The sequence below is a fragment of the Falco naumanni genome, chromosome 5 (assembly GCF_017639655.2).
Source record: "Falco naumanni isolate bFalNau1 chromosome 5, bFalNau1.pat, whole genome shotgun sequence".
Classification (NCBI taxonomy): domain Eukaryota; kingdom Metazoa; phylum Chordata; class Aves; order Falconiformes; family Falconidae; genus Falco; species Falco naumanni.
Window position 1 is genome coordinate 3,255,955 of NC_054058.1, and position 20,072 is coordinate 3,276,026.

The 20,072-nt window shown below is 46.8% G+C and overlaps 1 protein-coding gene across 4 annotated transcripts in view; it reads left to right on the forward strand.

Annotated features, from left to right (window-relative positions):
• The first annotated feature begins 10,737 nt into the window (after positions 1–10,737).
• The window catches only part of GSK3B (glycogen synthase kinase 3 beta), a 157,421-nt gene continuing 148,086 nt past the window's right edge, over positions 10,738–20,072 (forward strand). Inside the window, exon 1 of one of the 4 annotated variants that reach the window (XM_040595475.1) lies at positions 10,738–12,115. In XM_040595475.1, the coding sequence (XP_040451409.1) occupies positions 12,028–12,115 (88 nt within the window). In that variant the 5' untranslated portion in view covers positions 10,738–12,027. The remainder of the gene's footprint in view (positions 12,116–20,072) is intronic. The other 3 variants (XM_040595477.1, XM_040595476.1, XM_040595478.1) reach the window with 3 other exon arrangements.

Genomic DNA, 20,072 nt, shown 5'->3' on the forward strand with positions numbered 1-20,072 from the left:
TCAGGTGACTAGGAGTGGGAGTGGGACGGGGTGAGGTATGGCTGTGGCTTGAGGTGGGATGCAATTAGTGAAGGCAGGAGGTGAGGAGAGGAGAGACCCTGACTTGACAGTGGTGGGGCAGGCAGCAGAGGAGGTAGCAAAGGAGCTGTTTGTTTTTAAGGGTCTGGAAAAAGTAGGACTGAAGAGAACACAGATGGAAACAAGTGAAAAAGCTCCTGGTGGCACATGCTGCTCTCCAGAGTTTGGGAGGGAACCCAGGCATCCTGAAATTCTCATCTCATCTGCTGCCAGCACATGGATTTGAAAGGCAAGGCTCTAACACTGGCCAGCAGCACAGCGATCTCTGCCTGCTCCCACCCTTGCCTTCATTAGCTGGAGAGAGCACGGTCACCTGGGTTGCCTCTACCAGTCCCTGGAAGAGGTCCTTGTGGTGGATCTGTTACAAGATTGTTAATGAACCTCATGGATGTGCATATTGTGGCATCCTTGCTAGGTCGAGTTGGCTTTAAAACAAACCAGCCGGGATCCTAAAAAGCAGCACACTGTAGTCTGTGCCAAAAAAGCTCGGAAATCAAGCATTCAGAAGCATCCAGAAGGCTGGAATTAAAATAATTTGTGCAAACTTAATTTGGCTTAATTTTGGCGTGTATGACTTTGTGGAAAAGAGGCCTGGAAGGGACCTCAAGGAGCCATCTGGGGACTCCAGTCCATCTCTTTTCCCCCAAGGCAGGGCCAATTATTCCTAGACCATTCTTGACAAATATTTCTCTAATCTTCTCTTGTGAGACAGATGTTAATGACATGTTTGCATACTCTTTCTTAATGGGATCCTGCCTCAGTGCATAAAATATAACAGGACCATGCTGTGGAAGAAACTGGGAACACAGCTGGAGAAAGGACAGGCTCATGGTTCAGCTTGCAGGCTGCTGCCTTGGAGAACTGCCTCTGCTTCAGAGTTCTTGGCTGGTCATTTAAATCGGACTTCTCCCAGGTGGTCATTAATTGTGTTTTCTCTATTTTCTGGGTGCTCAGCTTGAAAATACTGCCTCTGATTTAATTGTCTATGCTCAGTGCCTTGTTTTGGTACAGCGTTAGGGCTTTAATTTTACCACCACCACCACCCAAACAGCCCAGCTCATGATGCATTGGTTGCCATAGACTGGGAAATAAAACTGAAATTCTTACACACCATGCTCAGCACTGGCTGTCGTAAGTCACTCATCTCCCACTTCTCAGCTGACCCTTCCCTGTGTGCCCTGTCAGCCTTCGTCTCCTCACACCTTGCTTATTCTGCTGAAAGCACATGCACAGAACCTCACAGCCATGAATGATGATGCCCAGTTCCTGTATTTTGTTTGTGGACAGTTCCTCTGACTATTTTATTAACTTCAGGTTTCTTTATAACCACCTCATCCTCAAAGGTATATGCATTCAGTGCAATTAATTACATCAGTAACATCTATAATCACCTTAGGGAAAAATCAGCAAAATGCCCAAGAACTGACAGCATACAGGACCCCAGGAACTGCTGTAGTGGATCACAGGATTGTGGGGGACAGAAGGGACCTCTGGAGAACATCTAGTCCAACCCCCCTTGCTCAAGGAGGATCAGCTACAGCTGGTTACCCAGGACCGTGTCCAGCCAGGTTTTGTATTTTTCTAGAGATGGAGACTCCATAACCTCTCCAGCCAGCCTGCCCCAGTCTTTGGCCACCTCCACAGTAAAAAGTGTTTTATTGTGCTCAGGTGGAGTTCCATGTGTTTTAAATTATGCTTATTGCTTGTCCTGGCAGTGTCTCCCTCTTCTTCATTCCCTCCCAGCAGGTATTTATATGCACTGACAAGATTCCTCCTGAGTCTTTTCTTCTCTAGGCTGAAGAGTCCCAGCTCTCTGTGTCCTCCCTTGTTTGAGGGATGCTCTGGTCTCTTAATCGTCTTTTGCAGCCCTTTGCTGGACTCACTCCAGTAAGTCTATGTCTTTTGTGTACTGGGAAGCCAAGAACAGGGCACAGGGACTCCAGGTGTGGGCTCACCCACCACTCAGTAGTGGGGAAAGATCACTTCTCTTCACCTGCTGGCGATGCTTTTCCTAATGCAGCCCAGGATGCTGCTGGCTGTCTTTGCTTTGAGGGCACACTGCTGGCTCATGGCCAGCTTGTTGTCCACCAGACCCGCTCAGGTCCTCCTCTGCAGAGCCCCCAGCATGTACTAGTGCATGGGGTTATTCCTCCCCAGGTGCAGGACTTTGCATTTTGTTTTGTTGAATTTCATGCCATTCCTCCATGCCCAATTCCCCAGCCTGTCCAGGTGGCTCTGGATGGCAGCACACCATCTGGTGTATCAGCTCCTCCCAGCTTTGTATCATCTGTGTATTTGCCAAAGGTGTACTCTGCCCCATCATCCAGATCACTAATGAAGATGTTAAACAGTGTAAGACCTAGTAACGAGGTGTTACCTCTAGTGACTGGCCTCTAGGCGGACTTTGTGCCACTGATCACGATGCCCTGGGTCCAGCCATTTAGCCATTTTTTGATCCACATTGCTGTCCACTTCTATAACCCATATTTTTTTCAGCTTGTCTGTGGGGATGTTATGGGAGATGGTGTCAAAAGCCTTAATAAAGTCAAGGCAAAGAACATCTGCTGCCCTCCCCTCGTTCACCAAGCTTGCTTGTCAGGTTGGTTAAGCCCCATTTCCCCTTTGTAAATCCATGTGGACTACACTCAGCCACCTCCTTGCTCTTCATGCTTCTGGAAATTGTTTCACAATTTCTTGCTCCGTTGCCTTTTCTGGGATTGAGGTGAGGCTAATGGGACTGAAGTTTCCCAGATCCTCCTCCTTGCCCTTCTTGATGACAGAAGTGACATTTGCTTTCTTCCAGGCTTCAAGAACCTCTCCTGATCACCACGATCTTTCAAAAAGTCACCTTGCAATGACGTCGGCCAACCCCCTCAGTGCTTTGTGGCCCTTCACTCAGGAGCCTGGGATTGCTGAAGGACACTCACCGGTCTTCCTCCTGGGTCACCTACCCCTGTTTTTACCTTTGGTACATTTCCTTTTTATGTCAGAGTTTAGTCAGGAGCTCTTTGTTCACCCATACATGCCTCCTGCCACCATTGCTTAATTTTCTTCTTGCCAGGATGGACCACTCCTGAGCTTCAAGGAGATGGTCCTTGATTATCAAACAGCTCCAGCCCTTTTCTAGTCCAGTGTCTTGTTCCTGATTGTGGGCAGGGCAAGGTGTTTCAGAGTGTTTTATAAACCTTCTCATACTTCCACATTTAAAGACTGATTTGAAGTCAGACAGCATGTTTCATAGCCTTTACAAAAAAAAAAAAAAAAAAAAAGGAGGTTTAGTACTACCTATTTCAGGGGTCGGTATTATCCAGGGACTTGCTCATCAGTGATATCCCGCACCAGTGACTTTCAGAGTCCAGTTAGAAATATAACTCTTCCTGTCACCTGGTGGGAGGCTTCTGACCCCAGAGCCCTCTTACTAGGCATGGCTTTTTAGGGTCCTTCCATAGGTTTGGAGAAAAGAGAGGATCCTCTAGGCGAAGTTTAAGATCAGCCCCACCTGAGAAGCAGAATAATCTCCTGGAGAAGTCTCTCACCTTCCAGTGACTAGAAAATAATCTGACTTTAAGTACCTGACATATACAATATCTGCTGAATTTAAGAATACTACCTTCTACTGCTTTTGAAAGTGCCACCTTTCCTGTTAACTGCATTGTCCCTTGCTCCCAGGCTATGAGGCAAAGAGAATTTCCTTTTGAACTCAGAATGGCATCATCAGCTTGATATGGCTTAAATCCAGTCCAATTAAAAATAAATAAATGTAGCACTTCCCTGAAGTCAGATGTCCTGAAATGACTTCTTTACAAAAACACGTTGTTAGTCCTCCAGGCTTTTTCTGCTTGTAGGCTCTTTTCTTAGGGGACTTTTGGAGTGACTGCTGCTCCAATCACCCTAACCTTGTTTAAACTCAACCATTTCCTTTCCGTGTCCTTACATGCCTACTCATTGTTGCCCACAGAGTTCAGCTTTGCTCTTGCTGCTGGCTTGCAGCCTCTGGTAGGGTCTGAGAGGAGTGAGTGCTCATCCAAGTCTTACAGAACAGCATGTGAGCAATAGCGGCCAGGCAAGATCGGGAGATAAGCTTTGCTGACCATTAGCAAAACAATGGACTGTATGCTCAGTGCTGTTAAATACACAAAATAAACAGGGAGGGGAAAAAAAATAGGTTGCTTGTAACAATCACAGTCACAAAATGTTCAGAAGGAAATGAGATTCTGGAAAAGATTTATTTTTTTTAAGTAATGCAATTGTTTCCATTGATTTCTAGGGCTTTTGGGTGCTTTCATGCTGCTGGTTTCTTGCCTTCAGCCACTTAGGTCTTGCTGCCTGATCCTGAGTCCTGTCTTGTAGAAAAGCTTTTGAATTACATCTCATAGGCTGAAGCAAAAGCAACATGGGTTGTTAGTCTGATTAAATTAGGAAGTGTACTCTGTTATGCACAGAGTAAAAGATTTTGCTATGTCAAGGAGTCCACAGGGAATCAGGGGAAACAGGCTTTTTTTTTTTTTTTTTTTTCTTTATGGGAAGCACCCAGGACATGCATTTTAAAGACACAGCGGTGAGTCTTTTCTGTTCTGATTCCTGTACCTACTTTTAACCTTTGTGTTTGCAGAACTTCTAGCCTGTCCACATATTTGCTAAATTTTTATGTTTGATAATTCAGTTTCGACACCACATTTTCCCAGATGTTTTAGCGATTTGGGAGAAGGCTCTCCTTTTTAAAACAGCTGACTCTCCATCTCAGGGCGAGGACAGCTGTCAACACCAGATGCACAATGCAGCAACAATTAGTAACCATTTGCAAGCCAAAGATGAAGGAAGTAGTGTGCGATGGTGATTAGTGAGCAGCTAGGGACAGGGATCATTAAATCAGTTAGAGTGCTTGGCAAAATCTCAATGAACAAAATGAAAATAGTGTTACATTTTTGGCCACTTACTAATTAACTGTGCATGTTCTCCCAGGTTCTGAGTAGAATCACCACCTTTAATTCCGGGCTGCAAACTACAGACCCCCAGTTCACAGGTAAGAGGTACAACAACAGTGCAAGTTCACTCCTACGGCTGATGTATGTAGAACGACCAAGGTTTCATAGCTCTATTCAACCATTTTGCTATACATTGTATACTGCAGAGCAATTGTTGCTCTGTGCAGACACATGCGTATTAAACTCCCCCCAGTTTGCCCTGCGGATATCAAGAATGACTCCAACACACTAAGCACTATCATTCCCTTTCTCCCCCAGGGACCTGGTTGTCCTGGGGAGACCGTACCCGTGCAGTTATTTTCAGCCAGGGTAAAAGCAGCTGTGACAGCAAGAGCTCTATGAGCATTTCATTGCAGCCAAGGATCGTAATTTCGGTCCGCAGGGAGCTCTTGCGGCGAGGACAGCATCCTGGGCAGGTCCCACCAGGCACATTGCTGCTTTCTTTGCTGCTTTGGTGATGCAGACGTCTTTCCCAACAGCCTCTTCTCCTTCTGTTGGCACCTTGCACCATATGCAATGCTTTCTTTCTGAAAACTATTTCAATAGGAACTAGCAAATCCTCTTCCTGCATTTGTGACAAGGCACAGTAAACCTCATCACCCTGGTGCAATGTCCCCCAGCTGTCTGAAGGAGGAAGTGGAGAAAAATCTCCTTTGTTGGCTACTGTGCTAGGCTCCCTGTGCAACTTCTATGTCACTGTGGTGGCTTGGAAACCCAGCCGGGGTCTCCTCCCCTGCCCATGCCTCTCCCATCTCTATCAAGACCCATCTAAAGAGTAGTCCTAATCCCCTGCCTCAAGTTAAGGCTTCCTAGCCCTACGAGATTTTCTTGAATGGACCGAAGGCCTCAGGGATCAGGCTGGTTTTAACTCTATTTTGAATGCATCCTCAACAGCCAGTTTGGAAGTTGATTGGGGAGGCAGGGAAATAGTGAGCATGGGACATTCATGGGCCCTTCCACTAATACTGTAGTACAGAGAAAACCCCAGGAAACTCAAGGGAACAGGGTTGTGTTAAGAATGATCCATCTGCTCCTTGGTATCCCCTTTACAGAAACAGACAGACCTGCTGACAGCACAGGAAAATACAAATAGAAAGCAAACAGATGTCAGTCTTGTGCTGCTTGACTGAATCTAATGTGAGGGAGAAGATACACACAGGAGAGCCCAATAATTTTCTAGATTTTAACCCTTTCAGACTCCTGAGGAAATGAGCATAATTTTTGCTTTCCAGAAAACACATGTCTGAAACACTCGTCATAGGCTCATTAGACTGACAGAGCTTCTCTGGCTCTGGACACTGTAGTTTTCCAGGGTTATTTATGAAGAAGGTGTGGTCAGACAAATGCTGGAGCAAGGGAAACTGTCCAACTGCACAAGATGTTCTCCTGGCACAGTGGGAAACTTGATGCCTCTTTCAAGAGCCAGTGGATAAGACCAGCCTTAAACCTGTGCAGAACATCAGCGGGGAGGACTTCCACAGGACACATTTGCCTGCTTAGTGAGTCACTGATGTTGTCTGTGTGTTGCAACGTTGCCCTGAACCTGTATTCAGTGTCTCTGCTTGTTCGACTGCACCGCAAAATTGGGAAACGGAAGCTGCCCGTAGCTCCTGTTACATGAAACTGTTCGGATCACTTGGCTCTATTGGTTTTGGCAAACTCACCTGGAGTCTTGCGAGGCCTAGGTGCACCCACGCACATCCCAATCAGCAGAACATCAGCTGCTCTCTGAAGCAATTGTTGGTGATGACATATTTTGTGACAGGAAACCATTGCAAAACGCTGGGTTCTCAGGATTAAAACCTTCTGTCCTGCTCAGAAAAATAAATGCAACTGGTGAATGTTCTAAACATAGATTCTTTTGGATTTTGTTCTGGGGCAAAAATCAAAACCACTCTTCAGGATTTATTGTCTAATCATTAACGCCTGGGAAGTCAGTAAATTTGTTACTGTTACAATCTCTGATTTTCCACTGGAAAAAAAATATTACAGTTCAACCATAACCATTGAGTTTGCCCACAGCAATCAAACGAGAGGCAAACCATTACAATATCTCACTTAATTTTCCGTGGATGACTCCCTTGGCAATATTAAGGATCCAGATGCAAGACTGGTAGATCCATTAATATCGTTTAGATTCAGTGGTGCAACAAAGTTCAAAACAGCTTTGAGTGATTGCATCCTTATCAGGCCAGCGGAGGAAGCCCTCTCACCGTGGCTTCTGGTGGAATGACACAGGAAGAGCTGCAAGGTAAGCAAACAGAAAATCTTCCCACTGATCTGAGAAGGAAGCAATGGAGAAAAAAATGTATGAGTTCCCTGTGCAGGAACACGTCTGCTCGTGCATGTTGGAGCAGACCTATTCAGCATCTGATCAAGAGGATTGGATGTGAAGCTTATATATATGAAATGTAAACAGACAAATGAGAACCCCTAAACAAACAAACAAACAAGCCTCCCCTCCTCTTCTGCTGAGCTCCTTAAAGCTTTGTTCTACCCAGAAATAGTACCAATTTTCCAATTCACTGCCACCTTATGGCATTTCAGAGAGATAACACTTCAGTAATTTCTATCGGACGCTTCATCTTTTCAGGCAGCCTCCCTGGGAACTTGGATGTTACAGAAACACAGCAGCTGTAAAACTGCCCCTTGCATCCCGATTTGGAACAATATTAATGCCTGAGACACTGCATAATAGTTGCTTGTGAAAACTGATCATTAAAACGTCAATTCTATTTATATTTGCAGATTCTAAAGGGCGGTCATTTCATCAGCCAAGGGACCAAAAATAAATGTGAACTTTGCAATGTTGTCAAAAGAGAACCTTTCAGTCTAAAAAAGCAACTAGCTCACTCATGACTCTCTCAAATGATTTTAATTGTCAGTCCATTTTTGAAGTTGAGCATTAAGGCTTAACAGATGCCCTTATCATGTGTTCAGGGTTTTTCTGAAAGCAGTCTTAGCTAAGGAAAGAATCTATGAAAAGACGAACAGAAATTGGATCTGCTTTATAGTTTCCTGTCCCTTCAGATACCCAATAGTTCTTTAAGCACACTTCTGTGGTTTCCTGGTAGATGAGAAGACACTACGACCTGAATGGACAGGCTTTGGAGAGCTGGTTGGTTAATTATTACTCACAAATGTGGGCAGGATTGCATAATAGGAAGTAGAGCAGCTGAGATTTTTGTAATGTGAGTTCCCCAAGTGGATGGATAGACTTGGTATTCAGAAAAGTAACATTAGCAGTAACTGAGAGTTTTGGGTTTGATACGGATTGTTTTGGTACCGAAGAGGAAACTGGGTGATTTGAGGGAAGGGTTATACCATATACAAGAGGGCAAGCATGAAGTTGTTTTCCAAAGGTAGCCTTGTTCTCTGTGAGTGAACAAAGTTGATTTGCTGTTGTTACTACCAGTTCATAGACTCGTTACAAAGCTTTAAGGGACATCTTTCAAATGGACACTGTCAGAATAAATTATGCATTGGTCTGATTTTTATTTACTATTAGGAGTAACAAGAAATGCTAGAGCAAAGAGCTCACCCTCCCCCACCTGCTATTTTTCAGACCACCAGGTTTTTCAAGTCGCATAGCTTGGCTGTCTCCCTTAAGTTGGTTCTCCTGTTTATATCGCGTTTTGAAAGAACTTTGTCAGAAAACACGACAACGTGATTTGCTTTGGCATTTTGGTGCTCAAGGCCAAAAAAAAAAGTATTTCAAGCTCATTACTGGAATGTCTGGTGGTGCATTTCAGGTAGAGGAGAGCTGGGCACTGCCTAGTTGCATATTTACTTTGTCTTTTTGTGTAAGATTGCTCTTTAGAAAACTAATCCAATCTGTACCCTTGATTTTTGACAAATAGTCACACCTGGGACAAACACCTCTACCAAAACAGGAGAGAAAACATCATTTTCATGCTTGGTGGCTTATTGAGATGGTGTCTCAGCAACATTCAATACTCTGGTGTCTCAGAGGGGGCTGGAATGATGAATATAGTAGGGTGGTTTGAGGTGGCTGCAGTACCACTCCAATATTGTGATTTCAGATCTCTTTTAGCCTTTGTTAGAGCACACCATTCTTAGCTGTCAGGTTTCCAGCTGTACGGAGCTGTACAGGTAGCTCATGAAGAATCAAACCTTAAACAATGCCAGGTCCTTTGTAGCAGGTAAAACCATTCATCCTTTACCAGACAGGAAAAAAGGTTTCCAGCAAACTGAGCACCCTGGGGTAAGCAAACAGCTGAACAGGATGATTTTGAGAGACAGGGTTTGCTTTCTGTTTTGCAAAACAGCTCTTGTAAAGGATAAATTTTAGCTGCCTTTGGCCAGGTCTTTGTTTGCTCACATAGCAATGTTGTTCAGAACAGGACTGGGGGGGGCGGAGGGGAAGTAAATCTGGCAAAATTTCGAAGCCTTGAAAACAGCAGCTCTTAGACTGTAACGCTGGCAGAAAGTGCTTCTGCTAGTCCAAGTTACTTTGTTTGTGGTATGAACTATTCTGGCAACAACACTTTTTTTTTTTTTTTTAATGGCATAAGCAAGCAGTGCTCAATTTTTGCTGAGGTCTGCCGAGTAATTTTACCGAGGTCATAGCAGGGAGCAGTACTCCAGCGCCAGCTTTGCCAGGGCCGGGAACCAATTCCCCTGGGGGATGCTTCAGAGCCATCAAGATGTACAGGCTCTTCCAGAACAGTGCCTGGGACTCTGGCCAGGACCAAGCTCAATCCAGTCACAGTGGCACCAAGCCCTGGATATGAAGACCAGCTTGGTAGTTCTAGGCAAACCCAGCTGCCTATAAGAAGGTTTTGCTGGTTAACACTCAATAGGGAGAACTTTCTAAGCATCTTGGTCTTCTTTCCCCACCGCTCAAGCCCAGTTTCTTCACAACTGGCATCCCGCAGCTGCATGGCCACCCCCATGACTTCCAGCACATTTTTTTTAACAAGTCAGCTCCCCCCGCTGCCAACCCCTTCCCCACAGGCGCCGTTTTCACACCAAAGGCCTACGGATGACCATGCCGCGGGCAGCTGCAAGGGCTGCTTCAACGGGCCCGACAAGGGCCTGAGGGCGGGCGCGCGGCGCCTCGCTCCCTGACGGTGTCAGGCACAACTCCCGTTATTTCGGGGGTGCTTCTGCCCCGCCCGCTCGGCTCTGCGCGGCACAGGCCGAGAGGCAGGCGGCGGGGCAGTCCCCGAGGGCAGCCCGGGCCTGAGGGGCGGCGGCGCCCGCCCTCCCGCCGCACTGAGCGTGCGCGCTCGCCCCACCCCGCCCTGCGCGCCCCCCGGGGTCACGAAGGTGAGCGGCCGTGCCCCGACGGGAGCGGGCGCTGCCCGCGGCGCCGCGCTTCGGGATTGGTCCGTGGCGGAGCGCTGGTTTGCGTCTTCGGGCCGCCTCATCGCCGCGGGCCAATCGGAGCGCTCCGCCGGGGCGGCCAATCGCAGCCCGCGCCCGCGCTCCGCCTCGGGCTGCGGCTTGAAACCGTCCCAGGGCTGTGTGACAGGCGCAGCGCGCCAGGCGATTGGCTCCCCCGCTTCGGCTCTCTTCGGGTTGGCCCGGCGATAGCCGGAAGAGAGGCCTCCTTCCTATTGGCTCCCCGACCGCGCTGCTAGGGCGGTGGCGGCGTTTTCCGATTGGGCTGCCGTTTCGCTTCGGGGAGACTCGGCTGCGCCCGCGATGAGTTCTTGATTGGTTGCGAGCCGTTACAGGCGTTTCCGTAACGAGCTGGGGATTGGTCCCGAGACGGCTCGGGTGTTTCCGTAAGGGCCTCGGGCTGGGGGCTAGCGAGTGCGTCGGGCTCTTCGGCTGGGTATTCACAGAAGGTGCTTAGGGCCGTTCCGCAGCGTAGGGCGGCGACGGGCATAGGCGGCTGCGCGGCTTTGGCGCACACACAGAGCGCAGCAGCAGGAACCCGGCACGCAGCGGAGGCAGCAGCGGGGACAAAGGGACTAATCGGCAGAAACGGGGAGGGGGGCCCGGCGGGAGGCAGCCGGCGCCGGGAGGGAGCGGCAGGAGGCTTCAGCCGGGCGGGCTAGTCCCATGTGCCTTGGACGCCCGGGGAAGCAGCAGCAGCAACCGCCGCCGCCAGCGCTCTGAAGCCGGCTGAGGAGGAGCCGGGGAGCCGCCGCCGTCATGGCCTGCGCCGCCGCCGGCGGCCACCGCCCGCAGTGCAGCGTCCCCAGCCTGAGCCGCCGCCAGCTGCCCCTGCGGGCGCAATGAGGAGCCGCGCCGTGGCCGCCGCCTCAGCGCCGCACTGAGAAGACTCAGCGAGCGAGCGAGGCCGCCCGGACCGCTTCACCCCTACTCCGCCCGCCGCGGATCCCATCGCCCCTGCCGGATCCTCTTGCGAGCGGCCGCATCACCTCCTGCCGGCGGCTCCGGGAGCCTCGAGATCCCTCCGCCGGGGAAAAAATAGTCCCATTCCCTGCCGCCTCCCTCAGAGGCGAGGGGGAAGGAGAGGAGAGGGGAGGGGGAAGGAAGAGGCGGAAGAAAAAGAAGAAGAAGAAAAAAAAAAAGCCGAAAAGAGAAACGCAGCGGCGGGATCAGAGGAGCCGGGCCGTGAGCCTCCGCCCCATGTGACTGGCGCCCAGGGTGGGGGCAGCGAGGCCTAGCAAACCCCCCTCGCTCGCGGCCGGGAGCGGGAGCGGCGCCGGGGGGGCTGCGGACTGGGCGGAGGCGGCTCTCGGACCCACCGGCGCGGCCGGGAAGGATGGTTTTGTGAGAAACGGGCGGCGTGAGGAGGAGGAAGAAGCAGCAGCCGGGCGAAGAGCGCCACAGAGACCGAGAGGGGAGGGGGCTTCCCCGGGGGGGGGGAAGGGGGGGGCCCGGCGTTTCATGTGGCGCGTCCCGCCCGTCTCCTCCAGCTGAGCGAGCGAGGCAGCGGCAGGCGGGCCCGCCGAGCCGCCGGGGCGCGGCGGAGGGGGAAGGCAGGAAGAGAGAGGTGATCGGGGCAGAGCAGGAGCGGGAGACCATGTCCGGGCGGCCCAGGACCACCTCCTTCGCGGAGAGCTGCAAGCCGGTGCAGCAGCCCTCGGCCTTCGGCAGCATGAAAGTTAGCCGTGAGTATCCCGCGGGGGGCGGCGGGCCGGGCCGGGGCTCAGTCCCTGACCGGGCCCGGGCGGGGAGCGGGGGCGGCGGGGGAGCGGCCCCGGCCCGGCGGAGGCAGCTCCTTTCTCTCCCCTTCCCCCCCTTCCCCATTAACCTTGAATAGGCGCACGCCGCCGCTCCGTTCGGGGCCTGCTGGGCGAAAAACGCCCGGTGGTTTGTCCTCTTGCTTCGCCTCTGGTCGCTGCCAGCCTTGTGAGCGGCCTCTGGCTAATTAAAACCCCTTTATTTTATTTATCCCCCCCCCCCCCCCCCCCCTTTGTGGAACGGATTGGAAGGTCCGTCGCCTGCGTTTCCTTTTCATTTCCCCTTCGAAAGGAGGAAACGAATTGCGGGCACACAGGTAGGGCTGTGACATTCGCGTTCCTTATGGATTTAAAAGCCCTCTGAAGGAGAGAGCTTGGAAGATTTTTCCATGCACCCGTAGATCGGGTGTGAGCACCTTTTAGTCCAGCCCTTTTTTTTAAAAAAAAAAAAAAAAAAAAAAAGAGGGGGAGGGGAGCTTACAAAAGGTGTCTCTCTAATATCCTCCAGGCTCTGGTAAAATGCTCAATACAGGGGATAAGAAAATGGTTATTTTGCCGTGTGAGCCTAGGGAGTAGTTATTTCGAGCTTGGCGTGCCTTTTCCAGTTTTCTGATCAGAGGAATATTTTAAAGAATGAGGCCTGTGCTTTTATTCTGCATAGGCATGTTGGAATTTGTGTTTAATATGTGCCCATCCTTCGTGTTCTAGCTGGTGGGGTTAGCTGGTTTATGTGAGGTAAAAATATTTAATAAATCTGAAGAAATGTACAGTGGGAATGGAAAAAGGCCCTGTTCAGAGTCGCTAAAGATGGCTATATGCTTATAATAGGGAATTTCTTAACTCTTCCATTGAATGTGTTCACCTTAACAACTAAATTGTTCTGCAAGATTTGCATTAATAGTGTAGTTTTCAGAGATATTTTAATCTTTCTCACAGACACGCAGGGTGGCATCTTTATGGGACCGGGAATGCTTGATATGCATTACCATTTGATTGATCTATTTGATACTTGCGTACAGCCACACCTGACATGGCTCTGTCTGTGCATGCGTGCATGTATCACATCGGTTTATGCATTTCATGACGAAGCGCTGTAAGATTGTGAGCTTTTTGACAGATCAGAAATTCTGATGTTTTTCTGCACGGAAATGTCTTCCACTGCAGTTGAAGCCTTGAAGAGAACGTTTGGCTCGGGGTCTGTAGTCTACCTTGTATGTGCATGATCAGCTTGCCTGCAGCATTAAAAAAAAAATAATGAAAAAAAAAATAAAAACCACAACCCAACCCCCCCCCATATATACGCTAACTACACCCATTAGTAACATAAGAACATATGTTTGATCAGGTCCAGCGTGACAACTTATTAAGGATTCTTGATTTGTATGGAGAAAGTGGGTGACTCCATTTTAATTTATTGATTTACTTTATGCGTGTGTGGAATAGGAAGCAGGTCTTGTTGATCAGTATTTCTGCAGGTGGCTGTCTAAACCAACTGAGACCTAGACCTGTCAGGCTCAGCAACTAATTCTGTTTTATTCAAGCTCTACGGCTTGATTCTTGAAAGGTCATTGATGCTCCTTTCCCGTTTATTTGAGGTAAAGACTAGACAGATGCTTGCCTGTGAAGAGGGTGCTAACTGATGCAGACTAACAAGTTTGCAAATATGAAACAATCCCAAGTGTATAATGCTGAGGGAGAAACAAAGGCCGTAGCATAAAGCACATGCACTTGTGATAACCCCCACAGTCGCTCTAGTCATGTGCTCCTGGTCCTTCTGCTGTCTGGAAAAAAAAGTCAGAACAAAGCAAGAGAATTGCATACAAGGACTCTGTGGGAAATGCAGCTTATATTTTCAGTTAAGTCATCCATGTAAGATGGTTCAGGAAGTTAACTTTTTTTATTGCGTTGTAAGAGAGAAAAATGTCTGGGTGTCAAAAAGGGTTATATTTTTCTGGTTCTCGTGAGTTTTGGTAGCATCTAATGGCATGATGTAGCAAGCTACCTATTACCAGTGTTGAGTGCTTGAGGTGGCAAGGGGGAGGGGAAATCACTTGTGTGGTGAACAGAGAGATTGCTTGCATCTTTCATTTTGCTATATATTTACGGACTTAGTTATATCGGTTACTTTGTTACGTTCTGAGCTTTTCTGAGTGAAAGCTGGGACAAAAGAGTCCTTGTGAGGTAGGTGAAAATTGATGGATTGGTATCTTTTGAGTCTCTTGGACATCTTTGGTACATCTGTCTTGGTGCCGATCTTTTCTGAGCGATCAGGGAGCAAAACCTGACTTGACATTAACATTTTTGCTTTTATTTCGAAGTCTGGAGTAGTGGTGAATTTAGATGGTGAAGTCACTCTTTCTCTGGTGTCTCTGCAGCTACTGCTGCTCCTCGCTGAGCACTGCAACAGTTACCTAGGAAGGATGTATCCAAGTGATGAGGAAAGGATTGATAAAATGATCCTTGTGTTACCTGGGAGGAGCAGTACTAGAACGGTACAGGTACAAGTGATTGCTCTTCTCCCCAAGGTGTGTGGGGGAGAAAGGGTGAGGAAGGATTTTTCATCTCTTCCCTGTATTATTTATGAGACTTTGTTCTCAGAAGTTGGTAAGAAAGCCTGAACCAGGAATGAAAGGATGGATGGGCGATCACCAGCAGCTGGTTCTCCTCTGCCTGTTGGGTGATGAATTCTCATGCATGCTGCTCTCCTTACTCTGTAATAGACGTTACAAGGATTTTAACATCTCTGCAAGTGTAGGAGCCCTGTGCCCTTCTTGTATCTCTTTCAAGCCATACCAGAGTCTAGCATCTTCTGAAATCTATTGGTTTTTTTCTGTATTTATATTTTGGTGGTTTTGGAGTCACTCAGCTGTTCTTTCCACCCCACCATATGAATTTCTACATTGAAGTAATTTTCAAGTAGGTAATTCTTTGTGCAGGGCTGTGTTGCTGGGTTTGTAGGCTTTCTCTGCCCCAGAAAAGAAGTGTGTGAGCTCCTTGTGTTGAGCCTGTCTTTCAACAGGGCAAGAGGGAGATGAGCTTCCAGTTCTCCACTTGCTGATACTATCAACCTGCTGGTTATACTGTAAGAGAAGAGGTATGAGCTTGAAGCTTTCTTTTGTTCTTTACCTAGTTCTTGCATTGCTTCCATTGTACATTGTTTCCCAAATGGGACAAAAATAATCCTGAAATATAGAGGGTAGTCATGCAACACATGACCAAAAATATCTGTATAAAAATAGAAGTTGCAAAGTTTGTGGAGAATTTTCATCTAATGACTGTGGAATTGATTTTTTAATTTTTTTTGTTCCTTCCCTGAGCTTCTGGAAAAATAAGTGTTTCAAGTAACACCAAGTCCTTGTAGACAACATTACTTATTGTAACTGTAGCCAATTATCTTGTTGGTCTGCAGTAAATAATGTCATGGCTAATGCTGGCCATGAAGAGTTTTTTGCTCCATGTGTGAATGTCATGACTCTGTACTTGGTTATGCACAATTTGTTAACTTGGAGGGTGAGGAAGGCAATTTTATTTGCTTTAGTTAATTCTGATGTTGTACATGTACTTTTGGTTGCAAAATCTAAAGGACAATCTTGTAATAATTAATCTTGGACTCTCTGAAAGAATGTTATGGTGGTGCCAAACTTGGGTTTTGTTTAAGTTTTTCTTTTCTTAAATTCACAGGGTTTTGCACTCTATAATCTTGCAGAAGCACTTCAGCTTGGTAAACCTATATTGCTGTGTACTGCTCACACATGGTACTACTGCTGGTGTTTGAGCATGGCGCATCTTTCACTATTGTAACAGCTCTTTAAAATGTGGTTCATGAAGAAATAAAGTCTGTGAGTTTGTTGCTCTGTTAGTAGCCACTCCACAATTCAGGACATAAAAGTGACTGCTGCTTAGGTAGCATGTGGCATTTAGGTGACAAGCTTAATTTAATACTGTGTGATGTCCAGGTAGGTGTGTGGGAAGAGCCTTCGAAAAGAGCACCCTGGGCAACTTAAGTGAGAAGGAATGAGTGGGGCTGTTGAAACTGGCAGAACAATTGAGATAATGCTACCTTCTGTTTCTCAACCCAGTTAGGGTAGGGCCCTCTCTGTTGCTTTGATAGCAGTTTCTGCCTAATTGGTTTCTGAAACTGGAAGCTGCCCATCCTGCTGTCCTTGCTGGAGAGAAGAAGATTACTCCCTTCCAGAAGCCTGCTGAGCATTATGTGTCTGGCCGTCGCCGATCCTAGCCCTGTCCAGCTTTCTGACTGCTGCTGGGTGAACAGCTTTCCTCATGCCTAGACTTGAAAAAATTGCACTAACGGGGTCAGTTAATCGCCACGTGCGCTACAGTGAAATGTGTCTTGTGCTACAGTGCCCCAAACTCATGCCTTGCACTTTGAAAAGAAATAAAACTGCTGCTCGCTGTACTTAATTCTAACACTGGGAAACTATATTCTCTTTATTCATGTCATTAGGGGTAGTTCAGGAAAAAAATCACTGATAAAAAAAAAAAAAAGTGAGGTGTGCCGAATGGAACCTGTCAGATGATAAGTTGGTTAGTTATTCTGCTATGACCCTTGTGTCTTATTTCTGTGGGTTTGTGGTTTGGTGGTTGTGTTTTGGTGGTTTGTGTTTTTTTTGGTGGTGGTGTGAGACTTACTGGGGTTTATCCTGAACCTTTTCTTCTTATTCCATCACTGTTTTGTGTGTGTTCTCTTCCCTATGCAGCTTCCTGGAGATGATCATCTTTTGTATTATCAATTGATTCGACTTTGTATTTCTTAGCAATATTTTAACCATTCACGTTCTTACACAGTTGTGGAAACCCATATGGCTTATGGTGTCTGTTCCTTGCCGGTATGTGTCCTGGCGCTGGAAGTTGTTACATCACTTCATCCGTTAACTTGGTAGGGCCTTGTAGGTATCACAAAGCAGCAGTAGTTGATGTACTCTGATCTTTCTCTTAGGGGATAAGGAAGGGAGTACTTCAGCATCTATTGCTGAAGATCACCCCACAGGGTGAAGGGTTTCCTTCTGCTGCCCTAAGAGTTCTTTAAATTTGATATATTCCATCTCTAAGTGCTATTTTAGGTAGAACATAGAGGATTTTTCCAATATTGGTGTCCAGTTTACTCATTGCAGGTCTTCATAATGATACAGATCTGTGGGTTATTGGCTATTGCTGTTGCCTCACCCCATGTTCTTTCTTGAACTGGATGGATGAGTGATGTAAAGAAGATTTTTGAAAGCCTATAGGGTATCTGTGCCTGCAAAAAGCTTCTAGTTAAAGCTTTGTGCTGTGACCAGCTCTAGCACTTTCTGAAACTGAATTTATGCTAAACCCTTAATTATTTGAACACGTTACCTAATAATGTGCAGTGTGGTTGGAGAACACTAGTAACCTCTTGGTTCAAGCTGTTGCAGTCTTTTTGCTTTGAATGACTTGATGAGTCCCATTTTAAATTGAAGGTCTGTTACCTTTGGGTTTCCAGAAATTTCTGTAGACTTAAGACTTGAACATTTTTTTGGAGTTCTCTCCCTTTTGTTTTTGTTAAAAAAATTAACTTTACTCTGAGGACTTTGTCACCCATAGCTAGTGTGGGAAGTGCTAAAGTGGCTGTCTCCTGCAGAAGTTCTATGGCTGGTGGAGCTACTTGGCTGCTTTCTGAATTTAATGAGCATCAGCCCAGTGCAGGCTTGAAAGATGAACAAACCTTAGTGTCTATGAAAAGGAGCTTATTGAAAGTTTAAATGTCTTGTAAAACAGCTCTCCTCATTTTTGTTTGACCCAAGTCCATATAAAATCTAGAATTTTGTCTTGTCAGCTCTTCAGTAAGCTGCACAGATAGATGCTCTTTTATTTACGCATGCTGGAAATAAATGCTAATAACAGCTTTCACAGTGTGGCAAGGGAAGATACTCCCTCAGACATAAAGGCTCAAACCCGTGAGTGCTGTACAGGTCAGACACCCTCTTTTTGGGTGCAAAACTGGGAACCCCCTTGGCACTTCTCATCTGATGGAGATTGTTGCCAAAGTGCTGCATACTGCCCTTGGGGAGGGCTTAAGTTTGGAGGGCTGATGATCTGTGCCACTTTATATTTTTTGAAGTGATTTAAAGTGTAACCGTATATTGAGTGCATTGAAGCAATCTGGTCTTAAGGCGGGAAAGGTGTGAGACATGGTGGCAAGATAACACTTCTGTGAGCAACGGATACAACATCATAGTTGTGCTCAGATGAGGTATTCCTGGTCAGCACTGCTGTATCTCATTAAACAGAAGCCTAAAATGAAGCTCTACCTGAAGCTTTTGTGAACTCTATATTGGTAACCACTCTACGTGAAAGAACAGCTTTCACCAAATCTTCAGGATCCCTCCTGCTCCCGTTGGTACGAGCTTACCACGCCATGGAGAGAGAGCGTCAGTTATCTAGCTGTAGTCTATGAGGCAGGGCATGTTTGACTTGATACTACAGCCTTTGACCGTGCTGCTGTGTGATGTTCTGCCTATGCAGTAGGAGAGGTGAGATGATTTTGACAGAAATCCACGTTGGAGACCTTACTGAAAGCATTTCTGTATCACCCTCTGAGAACTGTCAAAAATGTGGATGCCCAGAAGTCATACTGATGTGCCTCTAAAAGAAGTGGACAGTGGTTTTTTTTTCCTTGTATGATCAGTGCTATCAAAGAATCTTTTCATTAGGTGCTCTTGCCACAGATGACTTGTCTGTTGTTCAGAAGAGGAAATAAAGCAAAGCAGTTCATTCTGTACTTTTATCTCTTGCAGACGGGAAGTAGATCTAAGCATTTAAGGCAATTTGTGTTCTCACCTAGTCTGTCTTACAATGTAAGAAAGGAAAGTGGTAAGATAGCTTGTCAGTGTCAAGCACCAAGGGCCTTTTGTAAAAAAAACAAAAAAAAAACCCCCAAAAAACCAAAACAAAAAAAACCCCCATACAGCAGCAGCTCCTTCTGAAGGGAGTGCACTGGTCCTTGCCAAGAGTATTGCCACCTCACTGTAGCAGTGGGCCCAGTATGTTCTGGCTTAGCCCCATCAGCTGAGGGCCTGTTAATACCAGTACCAGTGTGTCCTGCACATGCACTTGGCTAGTGTGCTGATATTAACTAGGTAAAAGTGAGTTGCCAGGTAGGTATCTTTCTTGTGTTAAATTTTTTTGATGATTTGCAGGGTTTCTGCATCAGTAACGTGGAATCAGTTTAGCTGAAGAAATAGTGCTGTGGGATTGTGGAGGGCCTTTGTGCCTGCCATAGGAAATTCACTTCAGTGAAATTACAGCAAAGAAAAATAGTTTCACAGCTCTGTAGTAGGTCTGGATAGGGCCAAATGTCTTTTGCTTTGTTGGTTTTAATGACCAATGTAGTCATGTTGAAAGTAGCGAATGACTGTTATGCTGGTATTACGATAAGGTAGAATTGAATTATTTATAGAGGTAGCTGCTAGTATTTTTCCTTTTTTTAGGTAGCTTACATTGGTTTTATTTTTTACTCTGTGAAGTGTCTCTTAAATGTAATGCATCACAGGAACATGTAGTAGTATAGTTACATTGCTTGACGGACGTGTCTCTTGAGGCAGTTGGGTGGATTTGAAGAAACCTGCTAGTAGTCCAGGTGCCTGACAGTATGTGGTCATAATAAGAGACCAGCTGATCAGAAGAGGAAGGGAGGATGTTCCTGATTGATACCACTGGATAAATAATGTTGTAGAGGGTGTATGGGACTTAGGAATACTGTGCTCCTGTGCATGCACAGAGATAAGTGTCTGAGCATAGTGACAAAAGTTGCCACAGGCTTTTGGATCAGAGTACTTAGAAGGAGAGAAGTTGGATGTTGGCTCTGAAGGTATAACCAGAAGGGAAGCAGCTGAATTTTTTCCAA